Source organism: Mangifera indica, chromosome 16, assembly GCF_011075055.1.
Source record: "Mangifera indica cultivar Alphonso chromosome 16, CATAS_Mindica_2.1, whole genome shotgun sequence".
In the NCBI taxonomy this organism is placed as follows: domain Eukaryota; kingdom Viridiplantae; phylum Streptophyta; class Magnoliopsida; order Sapindales; family Anacardiaceae; genus Mangifera; species Mangifera indica.
The window spans coordinates 773140-794950 of NC_058152.1; the positions used below are offsets into that span (position 1 = coordinate 773140).

The following is a 21811-nucleotide window of genomic DNA, read 5'->3' on the forward strand; positions in this document are numbered from 1 at the left end:
GAAACTTTTTCAATGTTGGACTTGATAAAGTTAAGTAAAAATTACCTTAAACTATAAGCCCAAATTACTTGCAATTTTACTGTTCAATTTTGATGTGATAGATTTTCATTGTTATCAAATTTCAAATAATGTTTTTAGTCTAGAACTAGTTCAAATAAGTCAAAATAAAATTACTCAGTATAAATTGATTTGGTTTAGATCTATCCATAGATTTGGTTTTAAAATTATACTTTCAAGGAAGGATGTGCCGAAAACCAATTAACCTCAGCTAGAAAATAGTAATATTCCAATTAACTAAATATGATCAGATACCATAATTCCATAAAAAAAAAATTAATTAATTTACAGAACAACACAAGCATTAGGATTGTCGTCACTGAACGCAGTGGTGTACTTAACTTCGAGAGAGCAGGCAGGTGCAAGGGCAGAAGCTTGGGGGTCCTCCAAGACATTTCGCACGTACCCAGGTGGGGCCTTTTTATCATACGCGCCTGGCGCGTACGGGTGAGGCACAACATCATACGGTACATAAGGCCAGAACTCTGCCTTCTTCCCCGTTCGATGTCTCACGCGTTCCAGCACTTTGTCAGGGTCCACGTACCCAATCACTGTCAATTTGCTTTGTTTGGGGTCCACCTCCACACGTGTGACCCCCTTCATGCCATCAACGGATTTCTTCACTCTTCTCTGGCACCCTTCGCAGTCCATCTTGATTTTAATCTCCACCGTCTGATTTATTCACACAAAAAACAAAAATGTTTCCCACACTCGTAGGTCGTTAACATCATGTTGAAAAGCATGAAAATCGTTCTACTTGAGAAAATGCGAAAAGCGCTCGAAATACAGACCTGTAATTGCTTTATTTTTTTGAATTTCTTGTGGCTGAGAATGCCATCGCGGCAGTCGCAGAGTTTGGAGATGTTAGCAAGAAAGCCCATTGCGGGACGTAAACAACACCAAAACAAGTAAGTGATTCTGATTCACGCCAAGCAATTAGTAAGGTATATTTTATCGTTGAAAGTGATTTTAAAACGATCAGATTCTTCTTAGAAAGAAAAACCAGTACAAGGAATCCTAGCTTATATATGTGTGTGTGAAATTAGAGTGATGAGTTATTAACCTCATGAGCCGAAAAGCGAATTGAGGCGGTGTAGTTGTTGTTGTGATGACACATGCTGTCTGGTGTATGTGGAGGAATCTAGAGGCACCACGTTGTTTCTAGGCCTGGTGAATATTGAGCAGAAGCACTTTCATGCTTCGAGCTTGATCGCATTTTAACTTACTTTGGACACAATGGAGTAGTATTTCTACTGATAATATGGACATGTGCTGGAGAACTCTGGTAACTTACTTCGATGGTTTAGTTGCTGTTCAATTTAATAATGGAGGATCTCGAAATCAATTAAAACAAACAGATAAACACAAATTGCTTCTTAGTAACCACAAGATATAATAATATTTGTTAAAAGAAACATTGTTTGTAGAAATATAAATTAAAATAACCAAATTTTCGAAGTTTTATAAAATAATAAATTACATGTTTTATTTTTATACCTATATAATCATCCGTCTCATTTTTTATGAGACTATCTTCGTATATGAATTGAAAATTTTCGTCATTCTCCAATATTTGAAAAATCAGTTTCATCCTTTTCGATACACTTTCATACAAAAATCTGGGTATATCCAGTAAATCAACTTTCCACAGGGAAGATTTAGTGTGTATTTAGAAATTTTATTCGCTTTTCTTCATCGTCTTTCACTATGCGTCCAATCCACGTGTTTAAAGTGTATTTTTACTTTGCAAACTGGAAAACGAACATCATTTGTGAGTGTTTTTATATTAAATTGTACAAATTTTGTCCAAAAACTAGTTTGAATGCAATATTGTAAGGTTTTAAGTTTCTTTTTTAAGTTAGGATTTTAGATTTATATGTTAAATTTGATTTATTTTATTTGTGTTTAGGACTTACGGGTTTGAGAATTTTGGAAGGATGGAAGAGAATTAAATGTTTCTGGTTATGCGGGATGCAAATAAATGGGTTAGTGTATTTTTTTATGTGATATAGAACAAATGCCAACTGTAGAATGGTTTTGACAATTAGCATATATTCTTCAATTGGCATAATCTCTATGCTAACTCGTGCAAATTCTGCATTAACCTGAATATTTTCTCAAGTCCATACCTAAGAAATTAAGCTTGGACTTTGTGCAACCTCTGTACCAACCTGTGTAAACATTACGCTTAGAGTTTATTTTCCTGAGTGTGGACTTGAGTTGGCGTATTCTCTACGCTACCTCAAGTCTAGACTCCAGAGAGTTACCCTGAGACATTTTAATGACAAAAATACCCTTGAATCCAAACAAAACTCTATTTCATCGACGCTCAATCTCTATATACACTCCATCTTCAGTCCTCTTCATCTTCAATGGATCTCTCCATTTTCACTCAATCTCCATATTGACATGTTTTCTTATTTAAGGTGTATAATATTTTTCTACTCCTAATATGTTGTTGTATTGATTATTGTTGATTGAGTAGTGTAGGGACAATGAGTTATTATTGATTTATACCTTAATTGTGTATTGGATTTAAATATAAGGTTTACATATTAAGCTTGCATTTTTTGGCCGAAACTTATGGATTCGATCTAGTTCTAAGTTTCTCTCGAAAAACACAAGAATGGAGTGAGAAGAAGGTTGGACAAAAAGGAGGTGCAAGCCGAGTAAGAAGGTTTCAGCTGGATTTAGCCAAATTGGCATAATAATATGTTAGCTGAATCATGGCACCATCCAACCAGAACCCCACTTTTCAGCCAAAATTTTATCATGTTTGCCGCATTCTTGCATTTAAGACAAAAATACCCTTTAGAATAATCGCTTAGTGTAAAAAGTCTTTCATGTAAGTTAGTTGATGCTGCATGAACTTTAAAATAGTATCATTCCATCTTGCTAAACTTGATTCCACCGAATTAGATCAAGTTTGATGAGATGAAATGTGATTGTCTCATAGTTCAATTCATCCAAGTAGGTGAATTTTTTTTTTTTTTTAAGATACAATTGGCCAAATAGGGTGTTTCAACTAGATGCATCCAACTTTATTGGCTTTTTCATATCATTTCTAGTCAAATATGATGTTTTGTTGTTTTTTAATTATGGCTTAGTATTAACTATTTTATTTTCTCTTTTTTGTGTCATGTCAGCAATGCACGTGATTTGAGTATGAAGGATTATATTTAGTTACACTCATCATGTACAATAAAAGCTTAAACATTACCTTCAATAAGCAAACAAAGGTGACCTTTTCATGATAAGCAATATGATTGAATGTCATGAGAATGTAATACTAATTACTTATATCGGTCTAGCAAGTGAGGAAATTATGTACGCTATTATAGTAAACCCTAGTCCATGTACCTTTGGAATTTAAGTCATTGACAAAGACCATATGAGAAATATTGTAGTTTTTTAAGTTTTTATTCTTATTGTTGTTCCTTATTTCTCATATACATTATGCCATTTTTATGCTAATCTTTTCATATTATACCTTTTACCAGTTAATTTACTCTTTTTTTTACTTTATTATTTCTTTCTTAATGTTAGATAAAAACTTCTACCGTTTTACCTTTCTATTTTAAAATTTTTATGGTCGGGAGGCCTACACCAATGACAATTGGTTAATTTTTAGTGTTAGATATCAACTTCCGCACTAACAATGAATGAAAATATGGGTATAAACGTTGATGTATCGTAATGTGATTAAATGTTTTTAAATTAATGATAAAATAACACCTAATCATATGATGATATGTTAATGTTTATCCATATATATAATGTTAGTGCATGTTATACTACTCTTCAACTTCTTACAAACAATTTGAACTTTCTGAGTTTGGTATTTTAATTTGCTTATATGGAGAAGTAAAAGTTTTTAATGGATATCAAAGAAAAGAAAGGCAATCCACTGACGAGGGTTTACCTAATTTTTAGAAAGTTTTGGTAAATAATTGGAATTCACTTTAGTGAATGCTTACACAAAAAAGAATTAAGAATTGACAAAACAAAAGTGTTGGGAAAGAGTAGCAATAGTCCTCACATGCCGGGGAGAAAATGCCTCTCACGAAGACGAAGTCATCTTAATCAATTATTGTTACTTAATTTATAGTGCCAGAGAATTTTATAATCTAACAGATGGATAAAAATATACTAGTCTTTTATGTTGTTGATAATCACTTATCTATGTGTTGGGTAAAATGACCCAATTTCTAAAATTAGCAATCCAGGTTAAAAAAATAGGTGTTCTAGCAACAGAACGGGTGCTCCAGTGATGTGAACAGGTGAGTCTCCAATTTTGAGCTGACTGTTGAACGGTAAGTGGAATGGTCTCATTCTTAACTTGAACGACTTATCTAGGACAGGCATTCTATTAAATGGAATGATTGTTCTATTAGGGATATATATTCATTATTTCACAGATTTTTACTAAGTTTAAGAGAGACTTAAGAGAATGGATAGGTTTTTAATTTGCCAGACTTGATATTCTAGAGAATTTTCAGTCTCTTGTATTCTCCTTGCATTTAGGGCTGGATTCGAGCCGAGCCGAGCTCGGCTCGCAGCCAGCTCGGGCTCGGCTCGGCTCGAGTTCGGCTCGGCTCGGCTCGTTTTTTATATCAAAACGACGCCGTTTTGTATATATATATGATCAAAACGACGCCGTTTTGTATAAAAAAATTTTTAAAAAAATATACCGAGCCAGCTCGGGCTCGGCTCGAGCTCGATCGAGCCGAGCTGAGCCCGGCTCGTTTCGGGCTCGAACCGAGCCGAGCCGAGCTCGAGCTCGAGCTGGCTCGGCTCGAATCCAGCCCTACTTGCATTAAAACTTCAGTAAAGTGATTTCTTCATTCTTTGCTTGGGATTTTTTTCAATTGGTGTTTCTATGTAAATTCCTTGTGTTCTTTTGCTCTTGCATTGTTTGCTGGTTTATTGCTTTCTTATTTGTTTACTTTCCGCAGAAAGTGTCCACCTCTGACAGAGGAGTTGGGTTCTTGCTCCAGTCTAAATCTCCCTTAAGATTAGTAATTTCTAGTCACGCCTAAAGCTGTTGCCTTTGTAGGTTGTATCTTTATCCAATAATTTACAGTTCGGCAAAGGCTAGGTCTTGGACAGATGATCTATAGTTCAAAATATATTAAATTCTCAAGTATTTTAGGATGAGATACGGTTGGTGGTTTGTGTTAATTGAATTCCAAGAGTTAGAGATCGATGGCCATGAAAACGACTAATAACAAAACTCATCAAATTTAAAACAGAAGCCTAAGCAGCCGGTGATATCACTTGTAGCCGAAAATGCCTTGTAGGATATCAGATTTTGCCAGCGTTGAGACAATTTTAATGTAATAGGTACATCAAGCTCCGAGATTGTTTTAAGTTTAGATTATCACATAGTAGTTATAATTTGTTAAAGAGATATATGAAGATAAGATATCAAGTTAATTTTTATATATAAACAAATTTTACGAATTTATTTTGTAACTGAATGATTTTGAAGTGATGAAAAATGTAAAGAATTACGTCGCTCAATCATGTATTGATTTATATAGTATAGATTTATTATAGGAATATATAGTATAAATATAGGTCGTAAGGTTTATTGGACATTGATGAGGTCAATGAATCTATTATAATTTAAGTTACATTGCACAACCCAGAAGTGAACTAAATTTGAATAAATGAGTTTGGTGAGCTTGAGTCTTGACTTATCTGCACAAATCTGAATAGAATATAAACTTTCAATGTATGAAGTGAGTCAAATACGAGTTGAGCTGATCTTGAGTTAAGCTAGTTCAAACTAAACCCGCATTGAGCTCCCTTGAAAATAAATCGAAAATGAATTTCACTTTGCTTAAGTTTAATTCAAAACATCAATTAACATATTATATTCTTAAAGTGAAAAATATTTATTAGTGGATAGAGATATGAACGGTCACGTTTGCAAATAATCACTTCTGGAAAATATATTTGAAAATTGGAGGCTACTTTTACGAATAAAGTATGATTAATAAATAAAGGCCAAAGGACTATTTCCCACCTAAGGTTTAGTGTAAATACAATTTTTCACACGTTAATTATTAAAAATTTAAATATTTATTTTTTATTAAGTTTTATTATTATGGTCAGATATAAAATTATAATTTAACAAAAATATTTTAAAACTAAAAGTATTTGGATACATTCAACATCCCCGTGAATTGATGTGTCATCGTCAAAATATATACAAGGCAAACAGGTCGACTCACGTGAATTGAAAATTGATACTCCTACCATTTTGGGCCTTTACTAAGAATTAAGGCTGCATCAAAGCCCACTTTTAGCTCTGATCCAAGCCCACTTGACTTGATTTTAGTGAGAATTCATGAATAAATTGGAAAATATTGATTAGGTAATAATGTGATACTACATTTTTAGTAAGCCAAAGTCGTTGATACGGGAATTAAACCAATACGATGATGATGCAGCAATGTGAAGAAATTGTGGTGAGAGTGTCCCTGTGTGATTAGCAAAAACAATACAAACAGTGGAAGGAGAAACGGATTTTCATATGAGTCTATTGTCTGGGCAACAGAATCCATGTCTACTATAATATTATTACTATTTTACAATGGAAACAACTATGAAGACTGGTTCTGAGAGATTATTAGAAAATTTTTAAAGAGAATTCATATCATATCTTTTTTGCTTAAAAAGATGATAAGAGAAGAAGATAGAAACATCATAATACTTTTTATTTAACGTGATTCGTGTCATTGAAATTGTGCATCTCTTTTAGAATTAACGCAACATAATTTATCTGATCGATAAGGTTATAATTATCTCTCGAGATAATTTGAATATTTTATCTAATGAAAGACAAGTGACACATTTCTAACTGAGTTGAGATGCAAAGAAAGAGAGAAGATGATTTGGAAGATAATGAAACAACACTTCAAAGACGACGAGAGCATAGGTACCAGCTCCAACAACTTGCCAAAGGACCACAAGCAAAAGTCAAGTCTCAAGTCTTCCGGAGAGATATGCCTCAATCTCTATCTCAATTTCCTTTTTTTTTTTGTAAAAAAAAAAAAAAGAAACCCATGTATAATTATTCAAAATCTAACCCCATTAATATAAAAAGGATTAGATCTTACGGTAGAATCACATAAAAAAGATGTAATTTTAACAAATTACATATATCAAGATGTGATCTTACTTAGACATAAGTCAACAATTAAAACAATATTAAAAAAGTGCAGTTTCAATTAAAATTATATCAAAAAAGGTATAAGTTTATTAAATCACACCTATCTAGCATGATTTGTTGATCACACATTTTTCTCGATAAAAGTTAATAAAATATTTTGAAAAGCAAACGAGGTTTATATCATTTTATGTTAGTTATTTTCTTTTAAAACAAATTTGAGTTTACCCTAATTTTGTTGTAAGCCAAGCTTTTGTTCTGTTCACTTTGCGGCGGACATGAGCAACATTCTAATTGTATAATCAAATATAATATATGAATAAAACTTTATAATATAAGTAGTGCCTGTGACACTAAAGTATAGTTAGCCCCGTGATACAAAAATATGTCCCCGTGACTAGTGTTCACATAATTTTGCGAAATATATTGGGAAGATTTTTTTCATTAAGAATTTAGTTTGTATTAATTAAATAAATAAAAATAAATTATAATAATTATATTTTCAACTATTGTATAAGATAAATTAAAGTTTTATAAATTAAATTTAAGATTTTATTAATCCTTAAAATTTAAATACTTTGATAGATAATTAATTAATTAATTAATGTACATAACAAACATGTCTTCAATTGAAAATGTCTCAATTGACATCTTAACATGGTGTGGAGGGTCCATCCCAGAAGGCAGATTCTTGCTCTTAGAAAAGCGCAAATTATTGGTAATAACGAAAAATTAAGTATCACATTCTTCCACCTAACTTCAACCCACCCAACCACACCCTTATATTATTATTTTTGTCTCATCAATTTGCGCCTAATTGTTTGCTTTGCCTTTAATCATACAAAATTATCAATATTATCTTTTTTGTTTCATTATTGGGAAGTCGTGCATCCATTTTCACTACATTTTTTATGAAGAAATAAAGCCATATTCAGCCTGAGTTTGGTGTTCTCCTGCCTTTCTAATCACTATGCACTAACAATTCTGTCCTCTTCAATAAGGGTTTATGTTAGGTTTGATTTCGAATCGATTCGAAACTAATAAATTAAGGGTTGAAATTATTAAAAAAATAAGTTGTTATTGATTAAAAAATATTTTAATTCAAATTAAACTAAAGCAAATAATTAATACAATATTATTTTAATATGTATTAATTAAAATAACGTTGTTTTAGTTAATTTGTATTAAAATTTTATTAAATATAGTAATTATTTATACTCAGTAATCTTTTAAGTAATCTATCTTTAAAGTAATCTATCTATTTTGATAATAAAATATTATCCAAACTAAATACCCCTTTAAGATTTTAACTTCAATGCTGTATTTATTTTTTAGTAATAAGAAATTTTATTTGAATTGAATATTTTTTTAAAATCAAACCAATTATATTAAACATAATAAATTTTAAATTTAGTGATGAATTTTATAATTATAATTATTAAACTAAATAAATTTAAAATTTTATTTTAATATATTGGTGAAGAAAAAGATTTTTCCACACTTTTAACCAACTTTTCTCTTCACTAATTCTTATGCCTTAATTTCCCAATTTCTCTCATTAAACTCTACCCAAAAGTGGCAGACATGATTGAATTACAGCACCCAAAAAAGCAAGACCCAACAAATGAAATAATTTCCCAGTTTAATCGCTGCCCAAAATAATTGAGATGCGCCATTGCCATGCCATGCCATGCCATGCCTGCAACTTTTGTTTTTAGATCCTGGACAAACTAGCACAGCGACTCCACAACATGAGCAGCCATACAAATTACAAAATAAATTTGGCAGTGGACACACATGTGAGTTATCTAAATATTATTGGTCCACGTGGCATGTCAGACGTGGAAAGGAAATTTGCGTCTTGTTTTCTGTTTTCTGTTTCTCCCCACCCAAACTATTATTAAATTACAATAATATCCTTCTCCTCTTTTTCAGATCTTGATCCATTAACTTTTTATTAACTCTTGCTTGCTTTGCTTCGAATATTTGACTAATTATCGTCACTACTTAGCCGCTGTTTGTTTGTTTATTTATTTATTTATTAAGAATATAATGTGATAATTGATACTTTGAATTATAACTATAGATGGATTCGAATTAAATCGAGTTTAATTAAGATAAAACTCATTTTTAATTTGTTTTCAAAAGAGTTTAACTTATGTTTGATTTGGGTTTGTTGAGCTCAAGATCAGTTTGATTTGTGTTTGGTTTATTTCATAAAATAGAAGTTTGTATTTGATTCATATCCATATAAACAAGCAGAATTTGGCTTTGGCTCGTTGAACTCATTTGTTTGAATTTGATCTATTTATGATTTGTGTGGTGGGGTTTAAAATTTTTTAAATATATTTTAACTCAAATTTGTATATATCAAGTTCGGGTTTAAATTTAAATTTATATATGTTAGACTCAAAACTAGATTTATTAAACTCGTATCAAATTTAAATAAGTTTACTTCAAATCTAATCCTAATTATAATTAATGAGATTATAACCATCCTCTCTAATCTATTAAATATAAAAGAGATATAAGAGAATAAATTTGTTGAACTCAGTTTGTTCCAATATTAAATTATAAACATTGATATTTAAAATTATCTATATTTAATATATATAATTTTATTTATGACCAATTAAAAGAATAAATTGAGATAAAAAAATACCCGTGATCGGGTCAGTATGCATTCCAGATCAGATTTCCTCATGCCAGGGTAGTCATTTAGATAGTCGTTACATTGATTTATATGTTTCTTTATATAAATGTGTGTAACATGTTTTCTAAATTTTACATCAAAAAAAAAATTAATTCATGAATTGCAGGCCTTTTGCATGTTTTATTATTAATAAATAAAATTTTTATGAATATTTTTTCATTACACTAATTTCGATTAGACCTCTAAACTAAATCCCACCCACCATCATCATGATGATGATCATGACGATCTTCATCAAATATTAACTAGCCTTTTTAACCACCAATAACCATGGTAAAGACACATTAGTCAATGTAATTAAGTCTTTTTCACTTTTTATCTCACCGGTAACTTTGCCAGCTGGCCATCTTCACGCTTTATCTGAAATGCTAACAGTCAACCCAAAATCAGCGGCGCGAAAGATTGCTTTCACCCATGACGTTTGAGTTTAAAACAGAGACATCCACAAGATTTCAAAATTAACAGATTCACCCGATTAGTACATGAAGACTAAAATGCCCTCTTTAGTCCAAAAGCTAAAACTGATCCGATCAAACAGTCCAACCAAGTTCTTAACCAATGCTCTCTTTAGAATCTCTTGGGTGTCTTGATAATTCACTCAAACCTCACGGGTGAAAAGTAATGATGCATGATGCAATGCAAATGGAGGGGTATTTGTGTACTTTCACATGCTATCTCTGCCACTAAATGCTTGTCTGTCTGGTTTGGCGAAATGGATGGCAGTGTGTGCCTGAACCAAATGGAGAGACAAAAATGCACCGAAACTGTGACCAATAAAAGATAGAGATATAGCTTGAGACTGAGATTGGACTTTGGACTCCAAATCCATTCGCTGAATTGAAGAAGAAGAAGAAGAAGAATCTGCCTTCTGCGCAAAGCAATGTCTCTTAGTCGCAGGATTCAGTGCTCTTCTTCTCTTTCCGGATTTTGAATATTCAAAATAACTTGGGAGTTGATGAGTATGTCACGAGCATTTGCATTATTTGGAATAAAATTTAATATCTATTTTGGCGCTCTTCACGTCGAAGAGAATTCTAGTGGAGGAGTTTTTTTTTTTTTTTTTTATAAAAATTTTTATGGAGAAGTTGACATTGAGGTAGCGTAATGGATACTTTCAAGATTTTGGTACTCATAATTTTGCATTTTGTTGCAGCTGATATCTCCACTGTGAATCTTTTAGTGGATTTTCTGAAGCATCAGTGATCTTGATACACAGTCTGAGCGCCATGGCTGGAGAGATCGTAAGCTCAGATCTTCCTTTTTGAACACTGCAACTGGAGAAAGATTTAGCAAGTATAGATGTTCTAATTGTCCTGAAACACTTGGCTAAGAACTGAGAAGAGGTAAAAATAAAAAAATAAAAACACTAAAAAAATTTTAAATTTTTGGATTTTCATTATTTTTTGATAAATCATGGCTTGTAAAGTTCATTTGTGCAGCTAGATAGTGGTACAAAGATGTCAACTTGGGAGCATTTGGGAGAGATGGCGACCGTGGCCCAACTCACGGGCACTGATGCGGTTCGACTGATAGGAATGATAGTAAAAGCTGCAACTACTGCTAGAATGCATAAAAAGAACTGCAGGCAATTTGCGCAGCATCTGAAATTGATAGGGAACTTGTTGGAGCAGCTCAAGATCTCAGAGCTTAAGAAATACCCGGAGACACGAGAGCCTTTGGAACAGCTTGAGGATGCCCTTAGAAGGTCTTACATTTTAGTAAACAGTTGTCAGGACCGGAGCTATCTGTATCTCCTTGCCATGGGGTGGAACGTTGTGTACCAGTTTCGAAGGGCGCAGAACGAGATTGATCGATATTTGAAGATTATTCCTCTTATTACTCTTGTTGATAATGCTCGAGTGAGGGTATTGATTGTTCTTAGCCCCTATTTTTCACTATCAGATGCAGACTGTTTTAGTATTTGTAAAAGCTTGTATATTGTTTACAAAAGTATTGATTGGTTTACTTTTTCAAATTACTTGCGATGAAAATGAATACCCTGCACCTGCTATAATTATTTTTTTATCTCTCGATTTAATTAGATTTGGGTTTCATGTAAATTTTAATTACCAGATGGAAAGAAAGTTCAACGGGCTAATTGGGCTACAAGGAATATTTTAAAGTCTCCTTGTGGGATTTTATAGGGTGACCTACTTTTTGATGATTCTATTATTGTGGATCGCCTTTCTTTGTTGATGACCACATGCAACTCTGTTTCGTATTGTTCTGCATCATAGATCAGTAAAGATGTGCCTAGGGTCTTGTATTATGAGAGTTAGATCAATAAGATCACTCTGTTGGATTGATTAGTTTTCTTGCTAGTATGTGGTGGTGATGTTATAATAACATAATAGTTGAGCTGAATAATTTATCTGATACTTGACAGGAGAGACTGGAAGATATTGAGAAGGATCAACGCGAATACACATTCGATGAGGAGTACCAAAAGTTGCAAACTGCTATCCTGCAAAGGGAACCTTCAAAACATGAAACTATGGTTCTTAAAAAGTCTATATCTTCTTCCTACCCAAACATGGGGTTTAATGAAGCATTGAAAAAGGAAAATGAAAAGCTTCAACGAGAATTACAGCTATCACAAGCTAATATGGATGTGCAGCAGTTTGAAGTGATTCAGCGTTTGATTGATGTTACAGAAACCGTTGCAGCAGGTCCTCTTCCGGAAGAGAGTTCACCGAAAAAAGTTTTTAAGAAAGTAGAGGACACCTATTCTGATGCTGATAGTGAGAAACATTATTCATATAATGAGCACTCTCCTAAAAAAATCGATTCTCGCGCGACTTCAAGGTTATATTTTCTTTTCTGCTCCCATGTCTCTTAAGTTGAATGCACATTACAGCTCATGAATAGTGCCTATGTTGACATATGGAGTAGCCTGTATATATCACCGTGTATCTTTTGTATATTTGTTCTATAATATGTAGCAATAACTTAATTTGAATATGCCAAAAAGTAACTGCAGTATTGACTAGATAATGTGGTTTTAATTGTTATAGAGGATTTAACTATGGGGGCGTTTAGTTTTGGGAAAGTTTTATTAGTAAAATTGTAATATTACTTTGAAGATAAATTACCTTAAAGATTACTGTGTATAAATTATTATTATGTTTGATAAGATTTGGTAAAAATGGGTAGGTATAAATAATTATTATGTTTGGTTAGAGGTAATAAAGGAATACTATTATATTATTTTACTTAAGTACTTTTAAGTATAATTATTTTAAAATATTTTTTGTGTTATTTGTTATATTAATTGAAAATAAGATTATTTTTTTCCTAAAAAAATTAATAAAAAAAATTATATGTTATAATAAAATCAAGATTAACTTGATAATTTTTTAATACCTAAGGTAGAAGTGGTAATTAGATTATCTCTTATATTGTCTGTCATATCATCATTGATAATAGAAGATTACCGGAATCTTTTATTGCTTATAAACCAAACAAAGTAATGTAAGTAATAAAAAATAGATTAGTAGAATAATCTTTAATCCCCCTCAACCAAACGCACCCTATATGTGATTAGTTTTATTCCAAGCAGTTGGGACTTAAGCTGTGTGCCTATAAGAGTTTAATGTATTCCTGCTGTCCTTTAGCATCTATTTGTTTGCATGAATACAAGCTTCGATATTGTAACAAGTATAACAAATGATGCTGAAAGTATGATGCAACCTTTTTTGTTCAGAAGCACATCTTCAGTTTCATCAGGACAGGATCTACTGTCAAGAAGGGGCTCTTATCAGCATGAAGAATGGCATACTGATCTGCTTGGCTGTTGTTCTGAACCTCTTCTGTGTATGTTCTCTCATGCTGTTGATCACTTTAGATTATCTTTTGGAAAGTTGTACTTCATTAGTTTGTCAATACTCATATAGTGGTATGTTTCGTGCCCATTGCATTACTGTTTTAGTTTATCTGTTTTAGCAGTAACATTGAGATCTGGAATTATGCTTTTGTTTTTCATAGCTGCATTAGTGCTCCTGCTAATATATGATAGTGAAGTCTATCCCCAATTTTTTTTTTTTCTCTTTCTACTTTGCAACTAAAGTCACATTCTGTATACTCTTGAGAAATATAGGCCGCTGAATTGCGATCTTGTATATTCCGAATGTTTTCTTAGTATCTAAACAGCTTGTCCTCATTGCAGGTATAAGGACATTATTCTATCCTTGTGGCACATTTTCAAAGATTGCAACTGTGGCGAATAACAGGCACATGTGTGAGTAATTTCTAACCATTGGGTCAGTTTCAAACTAATAATTGCTTATCCTGTGCTTAGATGTGATAGAATTGGAACCTGAAGTTACGCCCAACCTACTAGTTTAACATATTATTGGCTAATGTATTTTTTGTAGGAATTTTTCTATTAGGTGTTTTGTTTGTTTTTTTGTTTGCTTGTGCAAAATTGGTTTAAAATTTAAAATTGGAATAGTCTGATCATGTTGAAATCCTCTTATTACACTAATCATATTCAAAGTTTTGTTTTAAAGCACAATGCTCCAACATGCTCTGATCCACTAAACAGAATTCCTGCAAGATATATCATACTATCGGCATACTCTTTTGCTTATAATCTACTTTAAGCCAGTTTGAGTTACAAATGTTACAATTTCTGCAAAATGGCTATGAATTGTTTTAGATGCCTCAAGGAGAACATGGTTTTTTAAGCGACAATGCTTATCACAACCTCCTTTTAAACTTAATTGTCAGGTAGACTAGGTAATCAGACCTTGATTTCACCTTCAGTGGCAGTGATCTAGCATCCTGTATCAAATTTGAATGCTCCACTGAGTATCTTTTGGCCTTGGTCATGGGTAGTATCATTAGGTTTCTGAATTCTGTTGCACACTAATTTGTTTAAAGATGCAAACTGGTTTACCTGGCTTCAGTGAAGGAGAATATTAGATATGAGGAATTTATCTGGTTACTTTGATCACCATTTGCATCTCACTTAGAAGTTCCTGATTTTTTTGGGTACTGCCTTGACTTTTAAGAGATATTGGTAGTTACCAAATCTAGTGATTCTAGTTCTGACAGGGTTTTATTATATTAATTTCTAATCTTGACTTGCACAGTTTAGAAAAGTTATAACATGCTTTTTTTCAATCTATTGGAAATTGATCATAAAGTGATAATGCCATTGCATTTTTTAATATGAATTTTGACTTTGTTTGCTTTTTCTATCGTTGTTGACCCAGCATTTCAACATGTTTGAGATTTCATTTGTGGCTATAATCAATTGAAAGCTTACATGCTGTAATTGTGGTTGTCTTCATCAGCTTCTGCAGAAGCATGTAATGATCTCATGGCATACTCTTTGATATTATCATGCTGTTGCTACACTTGTTGTGTTAGAAGGAAGCTTCGTAAGACATTAAACATCACGGTACTATTTCTCTACCACTGCAAGGTCATGCTCTCTTTCCGTTAGTACAAAATAGATTGGGAAAATGATTAACCGGCTGAATGCTGCTGCTGTTGTTTTATTCACCTGTTTGTGTGTCACACCATAAATATGGTTTAACTATTGCCATGTTGATTTAAAATGCTATAAGATTGATCATTTTCATAAACATTTAACATAAGCAGACCACTTTAAGATTTTTAGAGGATATTAAATCAGCATAAAGAATAGGAAAATAAAAACAAGGAAAACATACTTATAGCAGATTTTTTATATCATCTTTCTTGCTGGAAATTGTGCACAATGATCTTATACTTGCAAGACTATACCTTAGGATGAACGCTGATGGGGGGTTTGTTTAGCCCCATATAATTAATCATAAAGTGCAACTCTTGATCTTTCTTTAATTTGTTTCCCCTATAATCTCTTTCTTTCACAGGGTGGGTTTATTGATGATTTTTTGTCACATTTGATGTGTTGCTGCTGTGCTCTTGTCCAAGAATGGCGAGAAGTGGAAATCCGAGGCATCTACAGTATGTCCCATGCTAGAGCTTAATTTTTTTTTGGTAAAATCATCCATATCTCTGATAATGAGAACAAATGATTGTATTACCAAGTCTGATAATACTAAGTCGTGGTGTTGCATTATCTTTCTTGGAGCTTCCTTATGCCCTTCTTTTTCATGGATTTTTCTAACAATTTCCCTTTTCCTATGTTGGTATAAAACCAACTTGCAGGTCCTGAGAAGACAAAAACAAGCCCTCCACCCGCACAATACATGGAATCGTAATGACCAAAAGAAAGCTCATTTAGCTGCTGCTTGGAGATTCATCAACTTCCAATCTTCAATAGAGGCAACGGCTGGTTGCCACTGTCATATAAAATTTGTATTGAGAATGCTTCTGCACCATGAATTCACCTCTATGTAAAGTAATATCCAGATTTCACACATGTATGGTGTATTATAGACTAATTTTTTCAAGGTATAGTGTTTTGAGTTAATCACTTGGATTTCTGTACTCTTGTCAGACTAACCAAATTGACTTGAAACATCAAAGCCCATTTTTTCATAGACTCTGATTCTATGTGCACATGAGTATCATTTTGTGTATTAATAATGATATGTCATTATGTGATTGAGTAAATCGAACAAGGGTAAGTCAGCTAGTTTAGTTTTAACATATTTGCTGTGTGCATACCAGTTGGGAGATTACTGCATGTGGATGTTTTTTCCAAGCTGAACATATACAAATTCTTCATCAGCTTCATTGTCAGACAGAATTAGTTCTCATTGTAAAACCAGCAGAGCTGGCCATTTCTTGCCACGGTTCTGATCTCTTTTGAAACCCAAAAAACTCAAGGAATTTGAACAAAGCCTCTCCGGGTCATCGTCACCATGGAAGATCATCATCAAGAGCTCTAATGACAAGCTTTTTGGGTTTATGAAGCTGTCATTATCGAGTCTCAAATGATCAAACATGTGATCGAAGATGACTGCACTGATGGTGGCATACTGGTACCAACTGTCATCAGAATACTGCAAGAAGCACTAGGAAGCTGCCAACATTGAGATTAATGTTGAGGATGACCCAATAAAGCCCAGAAGCTCTGGTCGAGTTTGGAAACAGCCAGCTTCCTTCAAGGATTTCATTAGAACAATTAACCACCATTGCACCACTATGAACATGTCCAGTTTGATATAAATTAAACTAATTATATGGAAAAATAAATGGGCCCAATTGCATGCTCCTGGCCTGGGACCAGGGCCTGGTCTGTCAGAGCTTGGGCGTCCAAAAGTACCAAGCCTCAGAGGCCCGGTCCGGGTTCAGTCCGGGCCCATTTACCCAGGTCTAAATTCTCCAGTCTGTAGACATAAGATCCCCTGTTCTATCATCAATGCTTTAGTAAAAAATGGCTTTATAGAATTGACTCTGCTTGGAATCCGCAATTCATCTCCTCAATAGCTGCAATGTTACATAAGTAGCATATTTGATAATGAAGCTTATGAAATGCCTCAAAAACCTAAAGTTTTACTGCCATCAATGGCTATAACTACATTGACAAAATGGCATGGTTTCAATGTCCATATCAAAGAGGAGAGAATTTATTATCAAATTAAGAATAAATTTAATCCACAAGAATATGAAATTAGCAGAAAAAAAGGTTTGGAATTAGATACCATCATGCCCAAAAACCAGAATGACTTCTATCAAAATTGTAAATCTCATCCTGAACTTTCAGAAGATACTGGTGTTCTTCTGCGTAATCACTCTAACTAGAATTCACTCTGCAATGAATTGTGTCGATACAACAGGGAGAGTGTTCAGTACTGTATCCTATATCCTCACCAAAAGCGGTTTTGATGCTTACTTCCCATCTCTTTCATGCTGCTCAGAAATATCAGTCGCTGAGCTTGATTTACGCATATGTTGAGCTTCCCTTCCTTTCCCTCTCCCTTGGACATCACAATTTTAACTCATGAACAATTTCTTTCAAGTCCACAAGACCACAACCAGGCATTTTTCCGAATTTTCTTTCTTTTATTTGCTCTTTTACCATAGCAACATCCTCCCTCCGACCTGCAACATCATAGACATTCAGTAGCAACCGATAGTAAGAGAAATCGTGTGGATCCATGTCTATCAAAGACTTTGCTATTCTTTCCCCTAAAGCGACATCTCCTTGGAAACGACATGAGCTGAGTATGTTGACCCACACCAATGATTCTGACGGCAATTCCATGTCTTCAGGCATCTTTCCTAAGAGTTCCTCAGCCTTTTCTATAAACCCTGCACCAGAGTAAAGGTTAGCCAGGCACCAATAATGCGCAAAATTTGGCTTGATCTTATACAAATCAATCATCTGATTGAAGTAACCTATTCCTTCTGTCAATAACTTTGCTCGTGCACAAGCACACAGAACACCGATGAAAGTAATTTCGTCTGGAGAAATGCTCTTTCCATCTGCTCTGGTCTGATCCACCAAGTCTGTAAATAATTTAAGTCCAGCCTCTGGTTTTCCATGAATACAATGCCCTAAAATCATTGCATTCCAGCAAACTAAATTCCTAATTTCCATGTTATAGAACACTCTTTGCGCTAGCTCTACCTTACCGCATTTACTATACATATCTATCAGCGATGTATTGAGAATTACATTAGATTTTTCTGACGTCCTTATGATAAACCCATGAACCGAACTTCCTTCCTTCAATCTTGCAGACTTACCACAAGCTGTAAGTACACTGACCATTGTCGTATAGCTTCCTTGAAACCCAGTCTTAACCATTTCTCTAAACAACTTCAACGAGCAGCCAGGGTTTCCGCTCTTTAAATAACCATTAATCATGATATTCCAAGAAACTACATTTCTCTCAGTCATTACATCAAACAGTTGATGTGCAGCCTGCAAATTTCCCGCTCTCACACACCCATCGACCATTGAATTCCAGGAAATCAAGTCCCTCTCAGACATTTCAGTGAAAACCTTCGCAGCATAATCGATCACTCCAAAACAACCATACATATGAATTAAACAGTTCCGCACTTGTAATACAAAATCAACCCCATTTTTCACAGCCAACCCATGACACATTTTCCCTCCTTCAATACAATCAATCTTCGAACAAGAGCCCAAAAGAGGAACAAAGCTGTAACTATTAGGCAAAAACCCATTTTTTATCATATTAAAATAAAAACTCACAGCTTGGTCGGGAAAAATACTATTCGAATATGCTTTAATAACAGCATTAACACAAAAAGTATCAGGATTGTCGATGCATTTAAAAACCCAGATAGTGTAATCTATATTTCCAAAATCCGAAGAACGTTTTAGAACCCTGATTGTCCAAAATGGGTTCTTGAAGAAAAGACCAGAGGTGATCAAATGAGCTTGGATTTGAAAGAGATGTTTTATGTTTTGACACGCTTTAAAGAGGGAAATCGTTCCATCTCCACTATAAACAGAAGAAGAAGCAGAAGAAGACAATGAAGAGAAGTTGTAAGGTTTGGTGGAGGGTAGTAGAGATCTAAATCTATAAAGTTCTCGTGTTGAAATTCTTGCCATTCATTTGCAACTTTGTTACTAGAATTGACAAGTGAATTCAATTTGGTAATCGCCATCAACACACATTCCTGTACCTCTGGTCGGCTTAGAGTTGATTTCTTCACTCCGTTGTTCTACATCAGCAATCAAATTAAAGGGGAACTTACCCGCCCAAGGTTTGATCTGTAGTTATGTTTTCCGCAATGGTGTAAATTAGGTTTTATCATTTAAAATCAAACCTCATTTAAAAAAAAATTAAATTTATATAACCAAAAATAAAAAAAGTTAAAAATAGAAAACTTGCAATTCAGCTTTCAAAACTCTAACTACCATTTTGATTAAAATCTTAACATTGTCACCTATTATTGAGCTCATAAGGGAATCTATAAAAAAGAGTTTTTTTATAAGATTAAGTGTGATATAATTGATAGAGAGATAGTTCAAAATCAAATCATCAAAGTAGCCAATAAAAGGGTAATATGTAATGGAGAGGTACAATGAGTTGGAAAGAGATTGATGATAAGTGAATAATTGATAGTGAAATTGATTCACGAAAATAACTGAAAAGAACGATGACGATAAGATCAATGTTAAGAGTAAGTGTGAAAGTTGAATCAATTTCAGATATAAGTTATTGGAAGTGAGAACAAGGTTTGGTGAGCACCCAAAAATTGGAGAGTGATGAAGAAGGGAAAGTAAATATTTAGGTTGGACTAGTTTAGCAGCAATATTGAAAAAATCTTTTTCTCATGTTATTGATATAGTCTCTGAAAATAACTTGTGAAACAGTTTTGCAGCGTGAATGAAAAATGACCATTCCTAACACTTTCAGTCATCATGCCACTTGACTGTTCAACGTCGATGGAAGCTTGCCTATGTTAATTTCGAATTCATGTATAAAAGAATCATTACTGAATTGTTAGCAGAGATTAACGGCCATTTGAATAACCAGTCTCAGTTTATTATGCCTCAAGTTTTTGATAAAAATAAGCCATTTGAAAGGTCAAGAGTAATTCTCTTGTTTAGGTGCAACCGCTCTGTGTTAAACTCTCCCAATCAACTACCCTTCGAAACTACGCAATAAAACTGAGAAACACAAAAGACTTTGGACCTTCAACCCACCATCTTCAACCACAAACCTCTTATAAAAAACTCCAACAAATGCTAATATCTTCCCCTAAACCAAATGGTTCTCAAGAAGTTGATCTCCTTCTTCTCTAATTTAATCGTCCCAGGAGGGCAGCCCAGAAGTACTAAAGCAGTGCCATCCTACGAACTGATCGCATCCGATGTTCAACAGAAGGCCAAGGCTGGTGCTTCAAGCTCTCTGGGCTCGACAAGCTTGGCCGAAGATAATGAAAGTGAGCTGTGTTGCGTGTGTTTGTCGGGGGTGAATGAAGGAGCTAGAGAGGACTGCCATGTTCTTCCTTGCTTGCATAAGTTTCATGGGGCGTGCATAAATAGATGGCTCAGTGGATGCTCAAAGACTTGTCCCATGTGCCGGTTTTCGGTGAAAAATGAAGATGACAAGTTTCGCTTCAGGGACGAGCTTACTGAGGAGATGGTGATCTGGTTTTCTTCCTTCCATGTTGCTGGCTTTTAAGCTGTGTCAAATTTCATTGAATTTAGAGTGCAGATTTTCCCACGGATGAAGAAGATAAATGTAAATATTCACATTTTCCCATTTAGTTTCATCACTGTTGCTTTCTTTTTTAGGGTAAAAAATAACACAAATCATCACTTACGCATACATTTCACATGTTATTACCAATATTGCAAATGCTTTCATATAAATAACATATTCATAAATTGAATTATTTTAAAAAATAAAATAAAATTTCCGTTGCCGGGAATCGAACCCGGGTCTCCTGGGTGAAAGCCAGATATCCTAACCGCTGGACGACAACGGAGGTGATATCACTCTCTTATTAACTTTATGTTCACTAAAATATGACCGGTCACGCCTACGTAATTTCTCAAAACCCTAGAAAATATAATAAATTCTAGTGGAGTTACCGTTTATCTTCCATGTATATGATTTTTAGCCCCATTTGTCGTTTTATTAAGCCCCTGTCTTGAATTCAAGTTAAACTAAATTACACAAAGGTTGATTCAAGTTTAATTAGAATCCAAAGTGATAGATTTAAGTTAACCAAAGATGTTATCAAATAGTCATCAACAGAATGAGTGCTATATTAGATTAATAATATGTTAAAGGGAGATTCGAACAAAATAATGAGAAACAACAAAAAGAAATGGCAAGTAAAAACAATGGGAAACAACAAGAAGAAATAAATTCTCAGACGTTAGAAACTATGACTTCTTTATTGACAAGAGGAAACGATAGAGATTTTAAATTGGTGAAGGCAATTGATTTGTTACAAGTGATGAAGATGAC

At 33.6% G+C, this 21811-nt stretch overlaps 4 protein-coding genes, 1 long non-coding RNA gene and 1 other non-coding gene across 9 annotated transcripts; 3 read left to right on the forward strand and 3 right to left on the reverse strand.

Moving 5' to 3' along the window:
- Positions 1–258: 258 nt before the first annotated feature.
- On the reverse strand, positions 259–976 carry LOC123198848 (heavy metal-associated isoprenylated plant protein 27). Its single transcript, XM_044613639.1, has 2 exons — positions 849–976; positions 259–729 (listed from the first exon to the last, which is right to left on the reverse strand). The coding sequence occupies exons 1-2, from the start codon at positions 936–938 to the stop codon at positions 343–345; spliced, it is 477 nt and encodes a 158-aa protein (XP_044469574.1). The 5' UTR covers positions 939–976; the 3' UTR covers positions 259–342.
- On the forward strand, positions 734–2202 carry LOC123198849. Its single transcript, XR_006498159.1, has 2 exons — positions 734–965; positions 1967–2202. It is a non-coding gene; the product is annotated as an uncharacterized LOC123198849 (long non-coding RNA).
- An 8447-nt stretch (positions 2203–10649) lies between these two features.
- On the forward strand, positions 10650–16441 carry LOC123199330 (protein MID1-COMPLEMENTING ACTIVITY 1-like). Of its 3 annotated transcripts, none has more exons than XM_044614280.1 (9): positions 10650–10906; positions 11101–11290; positions 11374–11812; positions 12334–12752; positions 13651–13760; positions 14113–14184; positions 15245–15351; positions 15809–15935; positions 16107–16441. In XM_044614280.1, the coding sequence occupies exons 3-8, from the start codon at positions 11405–11407 to the stop codon at positions 15923–15925; spliced, it is 1233 nt and encodes a 410-aa protein (XP_044470215.1). In that variant the 5' UTR covers positions 10650–10906; positions 11101–11290; positions 11374–11404; the 3' UTR covers positions 15926–15935; positions 16107–16441. The 3 variants fall into 3 exon arrangements, with proteins under 3 accessions (XP_044470215.1, XP_044470213.1, XP_044470214.1); XM_044614278.1 differs by having other exon boundaries at positions 10651–10906; positions 15809–15902; XM_044614279.1 differs by having other exon boundaries at positions 10651–10906; positions 11387–11812; positions 15809–15902.
- LOC123199329 (pentatricopeptide repeat-containing protein At3g51320) lies at positions 16106–19619 on the reverse strand. Of its 2 annotated transcripts, XM_044614277.1 has the most exons (2): positions 18246–19619; positions 16106–18158 (listed from the first exon to the last, which is right to left on the reverse strand). In XM_044614277.1, exons 1-2 carry the CDS (start codon positions 19432–19434, stop codon positions 17833–17835), a joined length of 1515 nt encoding a protein of 504 aa, XP_044470212.1. In that variant the 5' UTR covers positions 19435–19619; the 3' UTR covers positions 16106–17832. The 2 variants fall into 2 exon arrangements, with proteins under 2 accessions (XP_044470212.1, XP_044470211.1); XM_044614276.1 differs by having other exon boundaries at positions 16106–19618.
- Positions 19620–20599: 980 nt separating this feature from the next.
- LOC123199525 (probable E3 ubiquitin-protein ligase ATL45) lies at positions 20600–21016 on the forward strand. Its single transcript, XM_044614562.1, has one exon. The coding sequence runs from the start codon at positions 20600–20602 to the stop codon at positions 21014–21016; it is 417 nt and encodes a 138-aa protein (XP_044470497.1).
- A 235-nt stretch (positions 21017–21251) lies between these two features.
- On the reverse strand, positions 21252–21323 carry TRNAE-UUC. Its single transcript has one exon. It is a non-coding gene; the product is annotated as a tRNA-Glu (tRNA).
- Between the last annotated feature and the right edge of the window lie 488 nt (positions 21324–21811).

What these genes read in the sequence shown, in the direction of transcription:
- LOC123199330 (XM_044614278.1), top strand. Translation starts at nt 11,405, where the DNA reads ATGTCAACTTGGGAGCATTTGGGAGAGATGGCGACCGTGGCCCAACTC. An exon ending in TTGATAATGCTCGAGTGAGG is followed by an intron (nt 11,813 to 12,333) that starts GTATTGATTGTT and finishes GATACTTGACAG; the next exon opens with GAGAGACTGGAAGATATTGA. An exon ending in GGAAATCCGAGGCATCTACA is followed by an intron (nt 15,903 to 16,106) that starts GTATGTCCCATG and finishes ACCAACTTGCAG; the next exon opens with GTCCTGAGAAGACAAAAACA.
- LOC123199525 (XM_044614562.1), top strand. Translation starts at nt 20,600, where the DNA reads ATGGTTCTCAAGAAGTTGATCTCCTTCTTCTCTAATTTAATCGTCCCA.
- LOC123199329 (XM_044614276.1), bottom strand. Translation starts at nt 19,434, where the DNA reads ATGGCAAGAATTTCAACACGAGAACTTTATAGATTTAGATCTCTACTA.
- LOC123198848 (XM_044613639.1), bottom strand. Translation starts at nt 938, where the DNA reads ATGGGCTTTCTTGCTAACATCTCCAAACTCTGCGACTGCCGCGATGGC. An exon ending in AAAAAATAAAGCAATTACAG is followed by an intron (nt 730 to 848) that starts GTCTGTATTTCG and finishes TGAATAAATCAG; the next exon opens with ACGGTGGAGATTAAAATCAA.